General features: G+C 40.6%; 1 protein-coding gene across 1 annotated transcript; it reads right to left on the bottom strand.

Moving 5' to 3' along the window:
• Positions 1 to 510: 510 nt before the first annotated feature.
• GPCPD1 (glycerophosphocholine phosphodiesterase 1) lies at positions 511 to 22171 on the bottom strand. The gene is made up of 21 exons (XM_061559448.1): positions 21893 to 22171; positions 20412 to 20593; positions 18329 to 18420; positions 17714 to 17804; positions 17367 to 17451; positions 17082 to 17157; positions 16882 to 16923; positions 16313 to 16436; positions 15681 to 15930; positions 14925 to 15087; positions 14317 to 14449; positions 13589 to 13643; positions 12516 to 12608; positions 10659 to 10736; positions 9133 to 9172; positions 8698 to 8759; positions 8508 to 8573; positions 8194 to 8330; positions 6965 to 7100; positions 5447 to 5607; positions 511 to 3016 (listed from the first exon to the last, which is right to left on the bottom strand). Exons 3-21 carry the CDS (start codon positions 18375 to 18377, stop codon positions 2890 to 2892), a joined length of 1968 nt encoding a protein of 655 aa, XP_061415432.1. The 5' UTR covers positions 18378 to 18420; positions 20412 to 20593; positions 21893 to 22171; the 3' UTR covers positions 511 to 2889.
• Between the last annotated feature and the right edge of the window lie 616 nt (positions 22172 to 22787).

The raw sequence follows: 22787 nt of genomic DNA, 5'->3' as shown, positions 1-22787 counted from the left end.
GCTGTCGCCTGAAGCTCGTTGTAATTACTGGCGAAACATCGTACTCCGATTGTAAATGTTGTGGCTTGGCTCTCCAACACACAGGTGTGCTGTACTAGTGACGAATTGGCCACGTTCTGTTTACGTGACAACCCTTACTATCTTCTTGGTTCTTTCGGTAAAGTCACGTAGAAGGGAAATAATAAAATAATAATAATAAAACATAATAAAATAATTCTCACGACGTTTCGGCTACAACACAAGCAGCCATCCTCAGGTGAAGAATGAAACACCACCAAGCTTGGAGCATATATTTAAAGCTGGGTTGGAGGGGGAAAAAGAGCGCCTTGACAAAATAATTTGCATATCAAGAGGAATTTAGCATATTTATGGGAAATGCGTAGGAGGTGGGCGGGGGGTTTCAAAGTCATAGTTGGCTGTGTCGGGTGGTGGTGGGTTTTAACGATACATTTATATATTCACTACATACCACATTAATAAAAAAATGTAACTACAGATATCACATCTTGATGCATTTATGAGTCTTTATTTAGAATACAGGCACGTGAACATCTATATTGTAATAGGCACATATTTAGATTTTTAAATGACACGTAACATGAAACATTTTCAACTGGCATCCTGTGCAGAGTGGCGTGTGCAATCTACAAACTCAGCATTCTCAAAATGCCTCGTGAGTGGTTAAACCCAGAGTGGAAGAACTGCGATAAATTGGTAAAAATATCAAGAGTGCTAATTTCGCGCATGATTTCCAAGTCGTTAATTTTGAAATCCTATGTAATAAAACATGGCTTATACTGTATTATTATGCATACTGTACACATTATGTTCACACTTGCAAACCCATAAACTGACAACAAAGCTTAAAAAGGCAAAACACATAATGTACTAATTGAGGTAGGATAATGCAAGATTGTTATTTAATAATGTACATTTGAAAGAAAGTTCACAAACAAAAGTGTGAAAATGTACATTACACAATCTAATGATACATTTTGAAAAGACACGTGGCTACTGTTAACCGAATAAATTCCAACGTTTCACACTCCAAAAGTAAACGTGTTCAGCCGTCAGACAGAAACGGCACAAACACAAATCAAAAATCCCTGTACATTTTAACACACATATACATCACACATATACATCACACATTAGCTCATTCCCAGATAAATTCTCAAGCATATTAATACAAAATAATACTTTAAAAGTCATTCGTCAAAGCCCCCTAAAGGCCACCCCCCCCCCCGTGTTTTAGTCATGGGGGTTGTTTGACCATACTTCACCATGATGATCAGTGCGGATGGAGGGAGCCCAGGGAAAGTGAATTTGTCACTCACCGCTGATATTAGCCATGGCCGGGAAACGAACTCAGGTCACCGGGTTCAAAGTGCAGTGCACTAAACCATTGCACCTCCACTCACCCCAAAAGGACTACAATAATTGATTTTAATTCTTCCATTTAAATAACAAATGGTCAGGAACATGTTTACAAAAGCAGCCGATGCCCTTTCATTAATATTGCTGACATTAAACGTAAAAAGTAATTGAAGCCAGAAAATGTTTAAGCAAAAGACCCAAATAACACTTTTTATATAAAAATGTAATATCGTACTGTATAATTTTCATGTATTTCGTTCTATAATTGTATATGCCGCCAATTGGTTTTGCAATACGTGCAAATTAAGTCTGAACAATAAACGAAACATGCTTTCAAACAAGCAAAACAAATTAGAATATTTTTTTTTATCTGCCCACACCACACAATAATGAAAATAAAAGGACATCATTGCACTTTATTACGTAAAGTTTTTATCGCATAAAATATAGTTATCAGCACTGCATTGATGTTATGTCTTTTTACAGTACCTCACAGCACACCAGTGCAATAAAATACTGAAAAAAGGCATGTGCACCAAGAATTTCTAAGTTCCAAAATCACAACAAAAAAGTCTGATGCTACCAAACATTTATAAGACAAAGAAAAAAAATTGTTGCTTACATTTTAGAGCTACTAAGCACTCACAAAACATACGAATCAGCAAACGTACATTCAGTTTTCTCTAGGTCAAGTATGTTCTCAATACATCATTGTGTCCTGATTTCCCAATGCGCATGCATAATTACAGTGAACAGATAGTAATCGAACTGCTTTGTCCGAGGCAACAATGAACTCGTGCTACCCCGGTTGCAACAATAAACGCAATTATAATCAACAAAACAGACCACAACGTATAAAATGACCTGAATATGAACGTATCCAAGAGAGTTGAGCGTAAACGTACGTTAGTGAATATATAAAAAGAAAAATAAATATACATCATTATGCATTGTCTTTGCATCACTTCAATATGACAGATGTTATACATTTTGCAGTTAAGACAACCGAAGAGGGTTGCATGCCAAGGACGTTTTCATGCCAAAATCGGGCCCGGTATTAAGTTTTATGCTTTAAACCTTCCAGCAAATGCTCGTGCCAAAGCAGACCGAGATGGCCGCATTTGCAATCAACATTTGACATTATTGCAGATATTTCTAAATAGCACCAAGTACAGAAGCCAAATCATACATAGCATCACAACGCATCCATTTGCTTTTAAAAGTTAACACACTGTGAAAGTAACATGTTGGACCAGCCGATTATGCAATTGGAATGAAGTTAATATGAGCAGCCTGCAAAAGCGCGAGCTAAAACTGAAGTTCTTGCTTGTTGACTTTAAAACGTTAAGACTAATGCACAATACAGCCAAGTGAAAGTATTAGTTACACATATATGCGCATGCAAAACATCACAATCTGCATAAGGATTCGAGCAGTGAAAGGTTTCTAAAGAGATCTCATTGCGTAATCAATACCAAAGTTTGGAGTGCAGGAGAGTACGCGGGCATGGATTTAAGAGATCTGATGAGCGTCCTCTCCGTTCGTGTGGATGATGACGTCCAATGGCACCCCCTCGGTGACCTTATTCAGCTCTTCAACCTGGAACGTGTTCGCCTCCTCCGGTTTTGAGTCGTAAATTCTGTCCAAGACAAAGTCCAGAAACAGCACATCCGAATAAGCATATGCTGCATGTTGAAATCGCACAGTTTCCAGCGGACGCCACTGTAACAATGTGTCAGCAGTGTTCATTCAAGCTTGTCACATTTTTTAACACAACCAAAACAAAGATGACAACTGTTGCACACATTGCTTTGCAATATCAAATGTAACCTTGGATGCAATGGCGCACGCGTTAATAATGTCGATCACGATAATTCACGGTCCATCTACTGCTGGAAGAATGCCTCTCTGCGTCTTTGCCATTCCTCAGACTTACGATGCTACAATCCCATTCGCTCCTGCACGTGTGGTGCTTCCCCCCCCCCCCTGGCTGCTCTTCCCTCAGCCTAATCCATCGGCCACGTACGTAACTTGTCCTGACATTCAACGGCAACCCTAATTTACATTCATTCTATACACCATGTGTTTCAGCAACACAAACCTGCATGTACGACCCACCGATTGTGTACCAAATGTCTGAAGAGCGCAGAAAGGGGAAAAGAGATGCAAATGGGAGGGACCGAACAATAGGAGAGAAATAAGCCAGTGGGAGTGAAGGCATGTTATTGAAAAGTAAAGCGATGAGGACACTAGAAGCGGAGTGAAAAGCGACCTGGCTAAGTGTGGTGACCAATGGTGGATGCGGTAGATCTTGGACACGTTGTGGCCAAAACGTCGTGAGAATTGTATTATTTTATTGTTTTATTTTTATTATTTTATCATCTCCCTTCTACGTGACTTTTTATCGAAAGAACCAAGAAGATGAATCCCTGCAGTCACGAAAGCTTTAAATCGAAATTTAACGAGCATTCTGTTTTTTTCAAAGCACTTTCATAACAAGTAAAACTACACGCAAAAACACCTACACTTTATTGGGTCACAAAATGTATTGCTTCGCGTATCGTGACTTTACCGAAAGACCCAAGAATATTAATTCCTGCAGTCACGAAAGCTTTAAGTCAAGATTTAGTACATATTTGTCATCCCATGAGGTCAATAAAGGAAGATGACACATTATTTATGCATAGACTTGGCATACCAAGGTTGTACCAAGTTATCTGAGCCTTTGCTGGGACATTGTCGTTCAGAGACAAGGGTGCAAGCTCTCATTTCCAGTGCTCTTCTACGATCTAGTCAATTGAGCAAGTCTGCACGAAATCAACCTGTGATCATCTCCTCGTGTGGTATGACGTCAATTTAGAATCACACCTTTAGCATCCATGAAAATTAGGTACTTTATTTTGCCTGCAGAGAACTCTTGGTTGGGTGTTGGACTGCTGTTTGGACGCCGGGCCATCATATTAAATCCAGGTCTCATCATTGATCATAAAGTGCCTCAAACCTCCTAAACTAGTCTTTGGTGTGGACCAATCAGTTTCAAGGACAATGCATACATTATCAGAGTATTGCTTTTTTTTGCATTTGACTGCAAGCATTGTGGTTAATGTAAACATGGTTCCTTGAAAATGGTGTCAGTTTTGTTGCCAAAAAAAAAGGTGAAAACCCCTATTAGTATATTTTGGTACTGGCAAAGGAGGCCCCCATGATGTCTCAAACCTGTCCAAGTCTGCCTTTTATCGGGTCAAGATCAACATGAAAAATCTCCTGAGGCTCGCTCGTGCTGTCACGTTTCAGCACTCTGGGGATCCAACACACACACGCACCTTGCTCATACCCAAATTATTCTGCCAGGTCGTATCTTCAAGAGAGTCTGCCACAAAGGCATTCTGCCGCGGACCTTTTGGCGCGTTGCAAATATGGCGCACTGCCCTATACGCTTTCAACAAGGTATTCATAAACTGAATTTGCTTCAGTGTTCTGCAGTCAAATGTCAATTATATCATGATGTTTCGATTTAAAGCTTTCGTGACTGCAGGGATTCATCTTCTTGGTTCTTTCGGTAAAGTCACGTCGCCTCGACAGACCTGGTTTTCACCTGAGGACGGCTGCTTGCGTTGTGGCTATGTTTTATTTTTATTATTTTATTACTTCCCTTCTACGTGACTTTACCGAAAGAACCAAGAAGATATATCATGTTGCTGTATTTTGTCATTTCTGCACTTATCATCGTTTATCTGCAATAGACGAAGGGCTAAAGAAATATAGAATATTGTGCCCTGGCTCGTTTGAGAACTCAAAGACCATAAGTAACTCTAACATCAACAGTGTGTAGTGTTTACCTCTACATCAGGCTTTAGAACATTTTGTACCACCCTCACGCATCTGATTGGTACGGCAAACACCCATTCAATTTCCTATAGACAAGATGAACCCTCTGTTACGCTCACATTTTTTTCCAAATTCTATACTCCAAATCCACATACGTCGCTGCTACAGTTGAGAACGGGCACCATAATTAAGCGTCATCCTACACACACACACACAAAAAAACGCCCCGGGGGGTTCCTACCGATCATAAATGAGGCCGTCCATGCCCAGCTCCTTGAGACGGTGTCGATTTTCGGACACGTTGGTATCATTGCCCCAGCCGAAGATCACCAACCCCTTGGACTTGGCTTCCACAATGTAGGTTGGGTTTCGCAGAAGGTCCTCCGTGTGAGCGCTAATTCCCTGTGAACACAAACGAATGATAATAACGTGCATCAGAATAAAACAGTAGGCTTCAGAGCAAATTGGCTATTAAAGGTTACAGGTGATCATCGATTATCCGGTGCGCAATTATCCATCTTCCAACATTATCCGGAAGTCCTGGGCCGATCCGGCAAAACCGAAAAAAATTCTCCAAAGGCTGTAACTAATCCAGCGATCGACACCATAGTAGATATGCATGATTTGTGTCAAATATTATATACAGAACATTATACACTACATACAACTTAATGAAAATACTGCACGTATATACATTTTTCATGACTGATAACAAGGCATAAAAACAGAAAATATACAGTGAGATCCGGCAAAAAGCGCATTTAATTCAGCTTTCGCCGGAGCACCGATCTAAAGGCTGCGATCGTCAAACACAAGTTGTTAAAACAAGAGCGTTGTGCGTACTTCATCCCATGCAGTATTCCAGAGTGGGGTAGTAAGTACGGTTACATCAAATACAGTCACTTTTAATAAGATATTTATTGCTGTCTATGTGTATGTTTAATTATGCCAATACAAAGAAAAACACAACAGCAAAAAACAATGTCTTTCAAGAATGTGCAAAAATAAAGCATTTTAAATAATGTGATTATCCGGTACCTCCACCCGCCCCCCCTCCCCGAAGCCGCTGGATAAATCAATGATCTACTGTATAAAGGTCATCATTGTAAGAAAGACTTTGTAAAGGAAAACACTCGCTGTAAACGGTGCGGCAGACGGGAGGCGCTGAGAGGGAGGAGGGTAGCGTCGCGTTGGCTACTTTTGCTCGCTTCACGATCCACCACGCTCCCATGCCTCACCACAAACACAGCTCGCATATTTGGACGGGTAGTATCTCGTGCTACAGCCGCTAATATTTAAAAATACAACCCCGTGAATTTCAAAATATCGCTGCGACAAAATGTCTGCATCTGTGGAGATCTATTAAAAAGGACTGGGCATCTGTGAAAAATAGCGTTATAGCTCATCAGATTCCTCCAGTGTAAATATTATCCTTCAAAAATTTCATTCTGCATCACAAATACGCAACAGCGATTATAAAACCCACAAATATGAAGTGTTCACTGTCTAAAAATGACAAAGATCCTCTGTGTGTAGCCTTTAACAGACTGCTGGGGCAGGTGCTATTTGCGGACACCTGTGAAGGCGAGTGAAGAACACGAAGGGATGGGTTGCTAGCATCCCACCTGGCCACCTTTGTCTCACCCAATGCCGATGCTTACACATTGCACTCATTTGAGGCCAAGTAGATCTAGGGGAAGCCCCAAAGCCTGGGGTTCAGATATTTGCCCACTAATATGGCCCGCGAGCCGTCTCTTACCAGGATATTTTCGGCTTGAGCAAAGTGAACGGCGATTTGGGTGGAGCGGGTGCGAATGTCCATGAATTCTGGGTAAACCTCCGTCATTCCCTGAGTTAGGAAGAGTACCGGGTATTTATTCTGCTTCAAGCGGACCCTGGTAATGACAAAAACCCATTAAAAACAATCGTAGAAAAAAAACAGCAAAAGATACATCTTCAGTAATGCAAACATTCAGAAAACAATGCAACACTTTGCTTTTAGGTCCCAAGGCAATGGTAGAACAAGTGTTGTATATGTCTATTTTTTCTTCTGATCTGTATATACAATGTTCCATACTTCATAATTTTAGTTTATCTCATCTAGGATTTTACATCGTGCTTTTGTCAAAGTGTTTTACAAAAATAAAACGTGCATTAGCATTAGCTGATGGGGAAAATGGATGTGGGTATGAGTGTTGGGGAGGTGAAGGGATAAAAAGAAAGGGTGATGATAGGGAAAGGTTAGGAAGGTGGGAAGATGCTTAAGGTTGTAAGGATGCAGACAGCAAGTAGTAGAGGGATACGCTATTGAAACAAGATGAGTCTTAAGAGAGGAACGAAAGATGGTGAGTGAAGTTGCCCTTGCTGATGTGAAGTGGGAGTTTATTCCAATGGAGGGGGAGCCAGGAGGGAAAAGGAGCAGAAACATGACCGAGCACACGGAGGGGGGGGGGGGTGTAGTAAGGGACAATAAAGATTGTGAACAAATTCTGTTTGCTTGACATGGTTTTTTGCCATGTAAACCAAAATTCCCCACAACCTGATTGGTTTATCCAGATAGACAAAGAAAATGGTTAAAAAGGTTGAGTTTGAACATCGTATGCTTTACAGATAATCCAAGATATGACATATAATCCCCAATGCAGACAGAACAAAGGATAAACTCTCTCTCTTTGGAAGTGACCTAAAGATTTTACAACGCTGCAACACTTCTACATTCTCCAAGGACGAAAGTGACTCCCTGGCTGCATCAATCATTTGATTTCAGCGACTCCCTCCCGGACAGGTGTTGACTAATCCTGCTCGCAGGCTTAGCTCAGGATGCCCAAATACAGACCCACCCCAAGGTGATGTGGGTGGAAGCAATGTGTCATGCGATACCATCCACGATCATAACCACACAAGTGTGGGTGATCATCACTACACACTGGGTGCCACAGGAGAAGTGCAAACCGGAGCAGTGGCGAGGCGAAGAAACTGAAGACTTACATGGCACAGATATTGGCATCGAATGAGGAGTATATGATGCGTCGTGTTTTGGCTTGTTGCTGTACGCAGCTCAGGATGATATCAACAAATTGGTTCATGTCGAAGTAAGACGAGAGATTCCCTTCCCACACTCCATTCTAAAAAAAGAACAAACGTGCGTAATCATTATTTTGTAAAAGATTGTATTTAAAGGTGAAAATAATGTTTTCATTGTCAGGCATTTAACCAAATGCGATTTTGACATTAACTAATCTGAAATGTGATACATGTATTAATGTACTCTGGGTTTATAGATTTTTCAAGTAAAAAGTCACCTTCTGCTGCAAGGGCCATTTGATTTCAATGTCAAAGCCAACATGCTCAGGAACGCCTTCAAAGACCTTAAAAACAAACCATCCAATGATCAAAAACGACTCTAAGAAGAAACAGAGCAGAAAGCATACACCATAGAAGGACAAAAACATCATGACTTAATCTTTGCATTGTTTGAATTGAAAAAATCACCTGGTCTAGTGTCGGGAACGACTGAGTTTCTGGGACATCATGAGAATCATTGAGACTGGAATCTGCAATGACAGCAATGGTAAATTGTCAGCACAAATCGTACAACATAAATTAATTGTGAATGTAATTTTGCATGGCCACATTCAAGCGAACATAAACTATACATTAAGAGACACACCCAGGCATTTTTCTACGTCTATATTAATTGCTACACTTAATTGTATTACTTTACCATTAATTCAGCAAGTGAATTTATAATACTGTGAGTGGTGTAAAACAAATAGCTTAATTGACCCAACGGTCAATACTAACACCACGTGCAGTAGGATTAGAAAACACAAAGTAGGTTATTTTTTTATATTCATGTAAAATAAACTTTAACAGTTCAAAAGGTTATGAGTGTGCCTTAATGAACGGCGACAGAGGCTGACATACCGTGGTCAAGGTCGACTTTTTTTGCATGAGCGTGAGCCAGCTTCATGGATATAGGAAGGGAGTCAAGAGCATAGCAAAACTTAAAAGCACTTACAATCAAATTAAATGGCAAACTCTATGCCAAATAATTTGCCAAGGTTCATGCCCGAGTGCTTATGCTATCATAAAACAAGAGTGATATTTTTTATGGTAATTTATTTTTTGCGTGTCTGGAATCTGACGATGTAACATCTTTCAAAATGGAAACTTACACATTGAATAGGTTTACTCTGTTTGGGGCTAATTCCAATCTTGGTAGAAAATGAAAATGAAGCTCACAAATGATACAATGCCAATATGGGAATCATGTCTTATATGGACAAAATTGATCCAACAACAACAAAGTTTTCAAAGAGAAAATTAAATGCTTAACAAAGTCGATGCTGTTTATATCATATTGCTAACTAACCTAAAAGTTGTTAGTACATAGCAACCCATCAATGTAATCTGTGAAATCCAAGGAAGGCTCTGACGAACTTAAGCGACTTAAAAAATTACCAATATTTTCTTATTTCAGTCTTTAACAGTCAAAATGCTATTATACAATGTTTGTGTTTATTCATATTATTTAGGTCTTTCGGTAAAGCCACATAGATAGCTGTGATATTTCTCACCCGAAGACGATTGCTTGTGTTGCGATCGAAATTTCGTGATATTGTGATTATTTTTACTATTTTTTTAAATTATTTTATCTATCTATGTGGCATTACCAAGAGACCCAAAGAATATGAATTCCTGCAGTCATGAAAGCTTTAAGTCAATGTTTATTTAATAAGCCACGGCTTATCACCTCAATTTAATTCTTCGTCACATCAAACCATGTGTATGTAGAACTTCTTTCGCACCGTACGTAGCAGAAGACTTTTAAATCTATCTTTATTGATGTAAAGATTCCACAATATTTTGCCCACTTAATGCCAATGCACCAGGCTCCATGATCGGCTCCCGTCGTCCCTATTTGAATTTAAATTCACAACCCTTTAAGAAGCTGTCCCCTCAGGCAACTATTACCAATTCACTCATGCTCTTCTACACATATAATCACATTAACTTGTCCAACCAGCTGTATACATGGGTACACACCAGTTATTCCATCAGCAGGTCGCGTTTAGGAGGGGTTAAAAAATAATGGCTATTCCCATCCTCTTTGAAGAGGTCTGGCCAGAGTGAAAGAGTATTGAGAAGCTTTCTAGAGCTCCCTCTAGTGGAGGCCCTTACACTAAGTAAGTGCCGAGAGAAATTGTAAAGCTGCACCTTCACCGTAAACTTCTGCAAAGATATCAATGTTCCGTGCATCTCCTTAGGGTTTCTTGCCCAGCTCTTTACGATGTAATCTTCTCACAATCTATACTGTTTTCTAAACGTCTGTTGCGATGTTCGTGTACAATCAAACTCAAGCTCTTTCTCCTGACGTATTTAGAGTGATGTAGAATCTGCAGCTCATAACCGCGTGTGCATTTGCTATGAAAGTGACGTGTCGCCCTTACCTTAAGCATTTGCAGTTGTTGGTAGGTCAGCTCCCTTACAGGGATCTCCAACAGCTCGGATTGATCATCCATGTGCCTCTACAAAAAAGGAAATGTAGAAGCTTAGGGTTTTACGAAGACCCTAAGATGTTACGTTTAGATGTAATGTGTGTGAATGCCATTGACTCGTGTGGCTAACAGGCCCACCAGGACATCTCTGAAAGCAAAGTTCTCATGGGTAGTAGTGGAATGATTAACCCCTGTGGTGATGCAATGAATTATCACGATTCAGCGTCCCAATTCAAGACCTCGTGTATTGTTTTTAACACTACGGTGAATGGCAACGCCTCCAGTGGCTGCAGGAATGATGCCAACCAATTACGTATAAACACATGGAAATGCTTATTTTCTTATACACTCAATTCAATGCATGTTTTGCGACGTTGAGAATCAATAACAATTCACGAATCAATAAATTATGCTATCCCTACTCATAAGACAGTTTATAAAATGTAACTTCCTGAAGTGTACCTGCTTTACAAGACATTTGTTTCCTTTGGTAATAAACGTGTAAGGGTAATGTACATATGGCAAACAAATGTGGATATTTCAAATTAACATTCAGATGTCCAGTCACCGACTGCCATGTCAAGCAGGGTCACAATTATTTACAAACCACATGGGCAACATCTTTATTTTTTTAAACGAAGACAATGGAGTTTGAAACCAAATTTAGGATTTTTTTTTGTATTATATTGGTATCAAAGTATCGATGAAGGTTAAAATATTCGTGGGGGGTTATATGATCAGTCTAAAATAATCTGCACGAGCCAACTTTTTCTTTATTATGTAACGCTAATTTATGATTGTGGAATATTTTAGATTTCTCATGTGGCAGTTGCTTTTGTTCCGACTTCCACTTTGTTTTATTGCTGTAGTTTTTTGTCTGCTTTGGTCATTTTAGTGACCCCGGCAACTTTTGCAAATGAGACTACCCCTGATCTCTTCCAATTCTCACCTTGTTCAACAAAATAAACTTGAATTTTAAACTTGCATAGTATCACCATCAAAAGTGCTATTAGTATGCATGCATATGAAACTAAATTAGTTGCTTCCATAAATGAAATAGGTGTTAGACTTTAAGTACAGTTAACTCTTGATTATCCGTGGGTGAATAAATTAACCGTACTTTCAAAAAAAGTCATTAAAATATATCTACACACACTGGTTTAATAATTAACTGCTCATCATTGTTTAGGGGCAGTCCCTCTGACCTAAAAATGTAATCGTGATTAAGCCCATTACTTCATGCAGAGCTAATGACAGAATACATTCTGCCACATTGTAACTCTTCACCCCCATTATATATACGTGAGCAATAAATGGTTTAAAACAGCGAAATTTATGCAATTTTTGCCATAATTTATCATGGGCATGTTCTCTAATTGCTGTTGTTCAGCGGCACCCAATAATTACTGCAGGTTGGATAATAACATGCGCCCATCTTGTTTCTGTTTCGCATTGGGCCGTAATGATTGCCTGACGTCATTTGCAAGAGTATGTCATTGTGTGCTGGCGTCAGGGTCCAATTAAAAAAAGAAATTACACGGAAATTACTCCTTTTGAATAATACTTAGCAATCACTGTATTTGGTTATCCAGGTCACTCTTGCAAATGAGTCTAGGTTGGTCTCTTGTGTTATCATCTGGTTAAAGAAAACAAACTCATCTGCGTTTCTGTTTAGTCCAGATTACCACCTCCAAATCCTCAACCCTATTATACCAGATAATCAAGAGTTGACCCACACTAAAACCTTGATTCCAAAAGGCATGCTTCAAGCTTATAAGCAATCAATTACATACTCCGATATAACCTTACCTTTTTCATGGAGATACAGCAGGTAAAATCATGATATACTACTGGAACAAGATCTTTGGAGAGATGAACGTCCAGCTCTACATAAGCAGCTCCCTGAAATAACAAGACCATGAGCTTGCCACGTAACCTCGAACTATCAACAGCTGGCACGTAATTTGGAAGGTTGATGCATCACTTCAACATCAAAGCATGTGGAATGTTGCTCATTAATGTTAACATTGTCAACTGCATATTACGCTTTAAATATCTACACTTATCCTCCAAGCTGAGCTCCCAGCTTCCTGGATCGGACGAGATTGGTTGCATCCCGGATGATTTGGTCATAGACCTGGACAGGTGTTTGGATTGGATGACCACCATAGCGGTTGTCAGAGGTTGATTTTGGGCGATGGTGTTAGCAGAGGGCAGTGCAGGAATATCTGCTGTTGTGCTGTACTATGCTACAAGTCTATGCTCCCTGCCGCCACCAACCTGCACTGATCAGTGTGGTCAAGAATGGTTAAGTAATGCCCATGATCTGCACGGTGTGGAGAGGTTCTTATTCAGTAGTCGATTCACAAAATGGCCGTACATGATTACACAAGACAACAAGAGGAAATCGAAGTGCAACGCCATGCGAGCTCGTCTTCAGCATTGTTCAAAGACAATGCAATAATTTTGTTTGAAAGTGTAAACTGTAGAACAAAAAAAAAATCTAAATACGTTTGGCAAAGCTCACAAAGCTCAAACACTAACATCACACAAATAGATCTTTAACATATGCCTTACAAAACAATTAAAAGCAATTCATTTTAGAATTAAAATGTTCCTTAAATTCACACCCTCAATGAATGTGGAAATATTATGAAGACATTGATTATTTTACAATTAAGGACATTTCCCGAATTCACGTTGATAATTGAGAATTTTGAATAAAAGATTGAAAGTGTGAGCATATTAGCAAGAATCTAGGATTACAAAAAACATAGCATGCTGTAAATGTAAATAAAACTAATTGTGAATGCTCTACACTAAGTTAATCTAAATGCGGAAGGAAAAAGTTACGTAAACCAATGCGATATTCATCCACTTACATGGCTTGCAGCATTCTTAAATGAGGTGATGGTGTTTTCTCGAACTTTAGCAAGCCTACGAAAATAAATATACATTTTAAAAAACCTCATTTTATGAAGAAATGTGAATTGTAATGGCAACTACATACACCAAAATAAACTGAAAATTGAAATAATGTTCTCAGCATCTTAATTAAACACACATTTTCTTAGACTTTGTATCAACAATACTGTAGCTTATAAAACGTTGATTAAATTATCAATGAAAATTGCTTTTCAAATGCATTGCATTAAAACTTATACTTGTAAAAAGCGTATTTTTTTTATGAATGAATTTCATTCTACAATTAATGCATGGGTCAACAAAACATCCAATCTGTGGACTTGACAAAATAAACACTGTTTTTATTAACCTAACTTGTATTTAAGAGCTTGCATCTTGAATCCCTGCCTCACTTGATGCAGCAAATCTGGCTGTGACAGTCCCACCTGATGACAGAGACTTGTGTTGCCTCCGAAACATCGTGATTTTATTATTTTATTTTTTATTCATTTTAATTTCATTTTTTACCTACGTGACTTTACCGAAAGAACTAAGAGTATGAATCCTTGCAGTCACGAAAGCTTCAAATCTAGAAGTATTATTAACCTGTTGTGCTTTTTGGAAACAATTCAGCATCAAGTAAAATTACAGCACAAGATCAGAGTGCAAAGCCATGTTGAATTCATGAAAAAGAGAGTTCACTAACTTCTCTGTGAAGTATGATATGCCAGCACCCCTATGACCGATGTCTAGGGTCTGACGTGGCTTCCAATACTTGGAGAATGAGGCCTTCATATCACAATGCAGGTCTTGGGCTGGGTGGATGATGAAGTAGTCCACTGAAATGAGGAGTCAGAAGAGAAAAGTCAATGGCAGTTACAGAACAAAGAAGTTTGGTTCATCAACATGTATAAAATACACGTGAATTTTTACTTAAATTAGCATCGACTATGTCAAAACCACGAATCCAGACTTAATTTATGCAGCTTAACATTACGCCTCTTGGCAATGAATTCCATTAAAGGGAGATAATACATGTTAAAGAACTAAATAGGTAAAAATGCGACTATTACATTTAAAGACAGGCTATGATATTCCACACGGGTCAAAATTTGGCTCAAACTATTTCAAAGAGCTTTTTTTTATTAACAAAAAATGCACAAACATTAATCAATCATTAAACATTAAACACATAAAATGTTAACACATTAAGTAAAAAGCTTCATTTATCAATGATCGATTCCCCCATGGAACACAACATGCAGACTTCGATATCCCAAAAGAAGTCAATGTGGTGCGAAATGCAGTGCTGACCGTTTACTTTGCCGATTGTCTGCCGCGTGTTTCGTCCCATGATGGGCAGACTAATGACGCCATTGCTTTTGCTCGTTTCCATGAGAGTCGATGAAAGTAGGCAGGCCGTGCCCACCAGGCCTGGCAAGGCATCGCTCTGTACCACCCTCTCACTCAGGTCCTCCTGTTGACAAAAGAGATTTGGTTAGTTGTCAAAAGAAAACTCTCTCGAGCCTTGCCCAAATAAACAAAAAACATAAACAAAGCAAACCGTGTGTGTACTAGTTTGGCACAAGACATTCAGGCAACATACACATCACGAAAAACTGGTTTGTGCAATCCAGAGTTAAATGTAATGGCATCCAGTTGTGACAAATATTGCACGCTTGGTTAAATTCTTTTCTCACTTCATACAAATAAAAACAATGTTTATTTTCACAAGCCCAAAACAACAAAGATCCTCTTAGCAGACTTTTGGGGCAAGTGCTGTTCACAAGCACTTATGAAGGCTGGCACAGTACACGAGTTGGTGGGTGGCCAGCACCATGCCCGACCACCTTCGGCTCCCCAGTGGTGATGTTTACACACCGCACCAATTACTAATATCAGGACGATTCGAACTAGGGGAGGCCAAGGACTGGTTCAGATAATGGTCACTGGTGTTGGCCATGAACAGAAATCAAACTCAGGTCGCCAGCTTCGTCGCGCAGCATGCCAACCGCTGCACCACCAGTCCCCAAGTTTAACACAAACACATATGCGCACATCCAGCCATACCTCAAAAAAGTCAAAGGTAAGCTCCAGGTTCCCTGGGTCCACTGTATGGACCATGTACTCCATCCAGCATGATGGCTCCAGGGCATATCCACACTCGGGCTGGGAGTGCCGTGACTTGTACTGGCCCTGACTGATAAGAGAAATCTCAAGGGATAGTGGCACCTTGGGGTTCTCGGTCTGGGTACATTCTGCCTCCGTGTAATTTTCTGAATCGTCATCTTCCTCTGTGCCTTCAATAGTCAGCTTCACTCTGCCCAAAGGAGTAACAAAAAATATTTATAACAATGTGAAATTCTAGTCCTAGCGTTTCAAATTTTAAACCAAAACTGTATGAAACCCTAACACACGTGCACTTAAAACGATCAAGACAGACCGATACACAGGAATATACTAGGAACATGTTCAAATCACGTTGTTATAATACATTCGCACATTTTGTACATGCCATTGTTATTAGAGCAGAAAATGACCTGCTCATTTTTAATGACGTCTGGAGATCTTTAACGTCGACTGACGCAGACAGCACGCATTTCATGGTTAATACATCCGCAGTAATAACCAGAGGTAGCCTTCAGGAATGGAAGCATGAACCTCCCCAAACAAAGTGGTGAGAATGTGGGCCATGTTGTTACCTAAAACGTGAGTTCTTGAATTTCTTCTTATTTATGAGAACAGGCGGCTTGGTAGAAAAGTGCAGACGTAACCGGAGCTCTGTTTGGCAGGTCAACCAACCGATGTCAACGGATGTCACTCCATCTGTACACGGAAAAAGATGACAACTTAATACAATTTAAGCACGCACAGAGGTTGCAAGCTCGATGGCGATTGTCAGAAGAATACGTTACATGCATTTGTACTTGATGTTATTCTAATTCTGTCCATGAAGTGGAATGTGTTTTTCACAAGGGCACACCCCCCCTCCCCATCTAAGTGTTATCTTCAAATTGAAATAATTTTACTCAATAGTTATGAAAATAGTTAGCCAACCATACAATGTCTCCAATGCAATTCATCCCTAGTTATCAAACTGTCAATTAAATGTATCAGTTATAATACACATATCCCCGAGGAATGTAGCTATACTGTATACATATACACATGTTCTCTTGTGATTTTGGCAAGTGTTACAGAAAACAAAGTTCACCCAATGCTAATTAAGGTCCTGTTGCATATCTCAGGATGCTCGCAACGTGATACTTACTGACAATGCCAAAATGTCCTCCATCAACGCTGCAATTGGCACCTGTAGATAACAGATTGCACCGTTACTTCTGAAATGAATGAAATACCTCTTTGCAAACTGGTCCATAAAAGACAAGCTTTAATTGAGAAAATGGGTAAGATACTACTACAATGAATACAACATCAATATTAAATCAACACCTGTCTCAAGTTTCTTACCAGTTGGTGTAAACTCCCTGGGATGGAGGTGGGTCTCCCATTTGTTAACCGTGACCAGTTTACTTCCATCTTTAGTCTGTCGGAAAATGAGTAGAAGTCAACTGTGAAATGTTATCACTGAATTAAAGTTGTATTATTCAGACTGGCTTCGAGTCACTGCTAATGGAAGTCGTAATACACCTTTCTACGTGAATGACGCAACAAACTGCATTGTTTAGAAACATCTGTAAGCATTCGTAAATTATTTGCTTTAAAATCTAAAGTATGGTATATTATATATTGCACCTTTGACTCGTAGAAGCAGCCTTTGAAGAAGCGAAAGTGTACAGTTTTCACAGAGGGCAGGGGTACCGTCACCGTCCAGATGTTACTGCAGAAGTGCAAAAAGGCCAAACAAAGATAGTTAAACACTGGCAACACATGTAAGTGGGTTCGAAATCGTGCCACTGTTTGTTTAAGACATAATTGCTTTTCCATAGTATGACGTTAAGCGTATCAAAAGTTGAAATGCATAAAGGGTTTTTATCCTTGCAATAATTTACTAAAATGTACATTGTAATGAGCTAAATTGTAAGACTTAAGGGAATCAATGTCAAACATGTCGACTTCATATGAGACGAAATAATATTCACCTGTCTGGTAATTCTTGATGCAAAGTTATAGAGTTCTCAGATTTCCAGCTTCCCAAGTCTTGGCTGTCCCCACACAACCCCAGAGCTTCCCCTGTTCAAATTATAACAAAAAATAGACAATCCTGTTCAATATTGTTTTAAAGGAATTCCAACATTGTGGTAAACGGGTATTTGATATAAGTGTTTCAGCACTGACCAGGGTAAAGTATAGTTAAACAAGAGCCACTGAACGGCATGAAACAGAGCCCTTCATCCAGGAGTGAATGTACATCATTTCCATGACTTAGGAAAGTTAAAATACAATAAGCATTTAAACTTGCAATAAATACCCATTACTGTGTTCATCCATGTGGCATACTTTCAGAGATCATATTCTTAGGTTTTTTCGGTAAAGTCACGTAGGTAAATAAATTAAATTAATAAAACAAAATAAAAAATTCACGACGTTTCGGAAGCAACACAAGCCTCCGTCTTCAGGTGGAACCGTCACAGCCACGACAGCTGTATCAAGTAAATGAGAGATCACAAGAAATACCACCCCGTATATATAATGGTTGAGGGGGGAAGGGCCAGGAACGGCACACTTTTTATTCAGAGATCAGCCAACCAAATTACCTGGAAGAGTATCTGCCCTGACGAGGAATGTGACCTGAGACGGCACCATTTTCTTTCAAGAGGTAGACTGGCGTGAAACCGGTTTAGTTTGCCTAAAATAGATGTTAAAGGGGGAGAAAGAAAACGGTGATTAGATATTTTTTAAAGTTACACTTTCAAAACGGGCGACAGCAATACAAAAAAATACTGCAGTCGGTAATTTCTTACTCAAATAAGCATTGAAGGCAGTGCTCAACTCGCATTCGTCAGTGGTAATAATTCCGCATTTGTACGGTGGGGTCGACTCTCCATGCAAACCAACCATGTCACTTCCCAACAAAGCAGTATTGATTTTATCGACCGTGGCGTAGTGATGGGGCGAGTCAAACTCCCCAACTGGAATTTCAAACTCGCAAACCTAATAGTGAGCCACCCCTCTACCACTGACTTTTGAGACACCTGGTCAGTTAAAGATCTAGCTCAAGGTTCATTGTTTCCATTAACCACATTCTTCCATGTCACTCTGCATTAACAGCTTTGGATAAAGGTTTTCTCTTGCTGTTTATACAGATTTCAAAGGTGACGTTTCTCAGAAATATCCTGATGTTAACTTCCACAAAGCAGTACCAACACATAACTCTTTTTTTGATGAACACTCTTAATTTTATATTAAGTCTAAAGTGAGTGTGACTTATTAATATATTATTTTTACACTTTGTTTATCCAGGAAAACCTCACCGAGTCTCAACTCTTCTTTAGAAGGGTCCTGCCAAGTTTTCACAGTAGGGAGCGATCCTGCTATGCGTAATCCAAATTGAGTAATTTGCAGGTCATTTTTAGCATTGGGATGTTTGGCCAATACAAATTATACTGTTTGGGGTTTTTTAGCCATGGAAGTAAACCGGAGAACCTGGAGAATATAACAACCGCCATTCGCCACTAAGCTGCAGTGATGTCATCGAGGCGCTTGTGCCAGGCTATGTGCACGTTAAGGCCAAGTGAAGTGTTGCAACACCCAGGAGGTCACGGGACAGACCCAGGTGCCGTGGGTTGACTAGCCGAGATGACCGGCTGATGCACCAGCTGTGCCCCCTACTCTGCCAGAGAAAAACACACTGTCACCTACATCGGTTAAAATAATGCCTTTGGAATACGAGCTTTATTTTTGTAGGCCTTTCCTAACTATAGTGTTAAATACAATTCTGAATGTTCAGGAGAATAGGTATTTACTCTCTAGGTTTATCATGCATGTCTAACAAAGATGTGAAACACATGGACTAATTGTTCAATATCTATTTTAAGGTTTCTGTTGAAACTCAAACCTGACACCATCGCCTTCAACAACACACTACATTCGTTCAAAATGGCATTCTATACATGCAAACACTTTAAAGACCGATGACCATGTTTCTTTCACGATGCTGCGAATTCAAACTGAAAAGCATAATTCACAACTTTGATGAACGCGTTTCTTTAACTCGAGCAAAACTGCAGTTGTAAATAATCGCCTACCCTGCTATCATATTAAAGAAAAAAGATTTAAACTCCGTCATTATCTTCACATTTCAAAATCCTGTATGTATTGAAAAATATATCTACGCCAAAGCGTCAAGCCAGTGTGCAAGAGCAGGCCAAAGTACCCTCTTTCGAGGGATTTTCTGCAGCTCCTTCTATTGAAGATGCTTCTGCCAGTAGCGATTGGAATCTTTTAACCCCTGTTTAAGATGCTTTAGCTCTGCTGCACGTTTCATTAAACATCGAGAGAAACGTCTTAAATGATCTAGTTGCATAACTGGCATGACTCCATTACATATTTAGCGTGGAATTCTGGCAACACCCTACCTTCCATGACATAATCTGTGAGAATTACATTTAAATGAGTGGATACAGTAATTTAAAATGGGAATAGCTAACAGAAATGCAATTCCCGAAGGAATTGTGCAAGAATGAAATCATGGAAATCAAACTAAATCCCTGCAGGAATCTCTCACCAGTTGTAATGAACTGTGGCGTGGCTAAACTGAATTGAAATTTACTTTTAAACGATGCTCTCTCGTCAACTCTTAGCTTTGTTGCGTTGCGAAGAAACACGTTTGACACTCACCCTCCCAACCGACGACAGCTCGGCTCACTTGTCCCTGCTTTTCTGTGCCACCTCCACGCTCAACTGGAGGACGAGGAGGGTTTTGCCTCCTTTAATGCCCCTTCTCACCTTGCCTCGCCCATCACTGGCCCACCACCGATGGATGGCCCTCTCGAGTATCGGACACGTCAACAAATCCCCATCTGGAACAAATACGTGCACAATTGGGAAGCGCTTGACAATTTTTAGACTTGGGCCCCCCCCCTCTCATCTCTCTTCTCTCTCTGGCCCGGGGTTTGCCAAAGGTCACAAACCGGTTTTTAAAAAAGTGGTCATCAACCAACATTGGAGAGAGGGGGGAGCAAAGTTTAATTTCTAAACATTCAAGCCGCAAGACAAAACTGTGTATTTATTTTATAAATAAAAAAAATATATATGACATGCTCCATAATATGGCATAGTGCCTACAATATGAAAACATAATCCACGTTGTGAATTTAAAAAAAAAGCTGTTTATAGTGTCGTTTGTAAGAGTATAAAATATATGGCAGTTTAAACGCTCCAGTGTGAACGATGCATAACGAAACAACCCTATTAAAAAAAAGAATGCATTTATAGACTTCATATAAATTATAAATCTTGTTTAATGGCACACACGAAGTATGCGAACCAAGCATACTTCAGATGGGATACCAATTCTATCAAAGAATCTTTCAAATGTGGCAAGGAAGTCAGAGTAATCTAAGGAAACATTCATTTACTAGACGGGGTTATGTGACACGATAGTTATTGTTAAATCACTATGTACTGAGCGTTTCCGAGTATTTCTAAGACGACTGCATATAAATGTGTAAAGTTAAATGTGTTAGTACGTGTAAATTACTGTGTATGTCTGTGTATATCGCTGTGTACACACGAATCTTTGTAGATATCTATGTATATGTGTTATTGTGGTTTAAGTGGGTGTGCGTATTTCTGTTGACAGCTTCACATATTGGGCAATCGCAGGCAAATTGTCGTCATTGGGGTGTTGCTTTTAAAGTAATTCTCTATTTTTTTTTGAAATTTTGCTTATTTATGGATTAAGTTAATGGATTGACAAACATTAAACTAAATACACACCGACAACCCAGCATGAAGGTCAGTATATCCAGATACAATGCATGTGTGTGTACTGCGTCTCTTTGTATGCGTGTGTGTATACTATATACATCTCTGTGTACGTGTTATCCCCCTGGTATCTACGTGCACATTTATTGTAAGTACATCTGTGTGCTCATACCCTTGGGTGTCTACGTGTACCTTGTGTACACACTGAATGCAACAACAAAAATAGATTAACAAGACGCACGCGTGTATAGTGTTGTGTATCTCTGTTGTACATCGTTCTAACGTATCTCTCTGTACGCGTACATCTCTTCTCCGTGTGTGTATCCGTGAGCATCTCTCTGTGTGTGTGTGTACGACGAGTGTGTTACTGCTCTCCCACACGCACTCCTCACCTTTCTCGCTCGCTCCGCCACTTGTCCACCACCACCACTCCTCTTCCCCAGAGCCGCTGGGGGGGTGGACAATTAACAGCCACCACCACCACCACCAGCCGCCGATGCTGCTGCTGCTCCTTCTCGGGCTAAAACAAAGAAATGCGGCTTGAGGGGCACGAGGCGACCTGACGAGGAGGAGGACGACGAGGACGAGGCGAGGAATCGACGACGGCGACGCGCCACGAACAACTTCGCACTGCTCAAGCCGGTCCAGACCGGTGCCGCATCCTACCCGCACTGCGCATGCGTACACCAGCGCCCCGTCCCCCGCAACCCCCCCCCCCCGCAACCCCCCCCCCCCCGCAAACATTTCCCCCCCGCAACCCCCCCCGCAACCCCCCCGCAACCCCCCCGCAACCCCCCCCCCGCAACCCCCCCCCCGCAACCCCCCCCCGCAACCCCCCCCGCAACCCCCCCCCGCAACCCCCCCCCCGCAACCCCCCCCCGCAACCCCCCCTCGCAACCCCCCCCCCGCAACCCCCCCCGCAACCCCCCCGCAACCCCCCGCAACCCCCCCCCCCGCAACCCCCCCTTCAACCCCCTCCCGCAACCCCCAGTTTAAATAGAGGGCAGTGTGGGGGATGGGGGGAGGGGTTGCCGCGCTTATCCAGACTGGAATTTGCAACGCCCGCTCCCCTTGTATTTCATACACTGCATTGGCCACTACCACTGGAATCGCGTGTTGCTGTGTGTCGCGTGATATGCGCAAAAGTGGTGGCCCTCTGCTCAGATGATGAGCATTGCGGCATTGCCACTCGGTCTTGCCGTTCCGTAGCGCCGAAAGTCGGTGGTGTGGACATTCCGCATTCACATTTACTGGGCCGAGTATATTATAATGAGAATACAGTACTTT

This window comes from Lethenteron reissneri, chromosome 25, assembly GCF_015708825.2.
Source record: "Lethenteron reissneri isolate LAM-NWPU_2019-01 chromosome 25, ASM1570882v1, whole genome shotgun sequence".
NCBI classification, from domain to species: Eukaryota; Metazoa; Chordata; class Hyperoartia; order Petromyzontiformes; family Petromyzontidae; genus Lethenteron; species Lethenteron reissneri.
The sequence above is the reverse complement of the archived record's forward strand: the minus strand, read 5'-3'. Positions and strand labels throughout refer to the sequence as shown.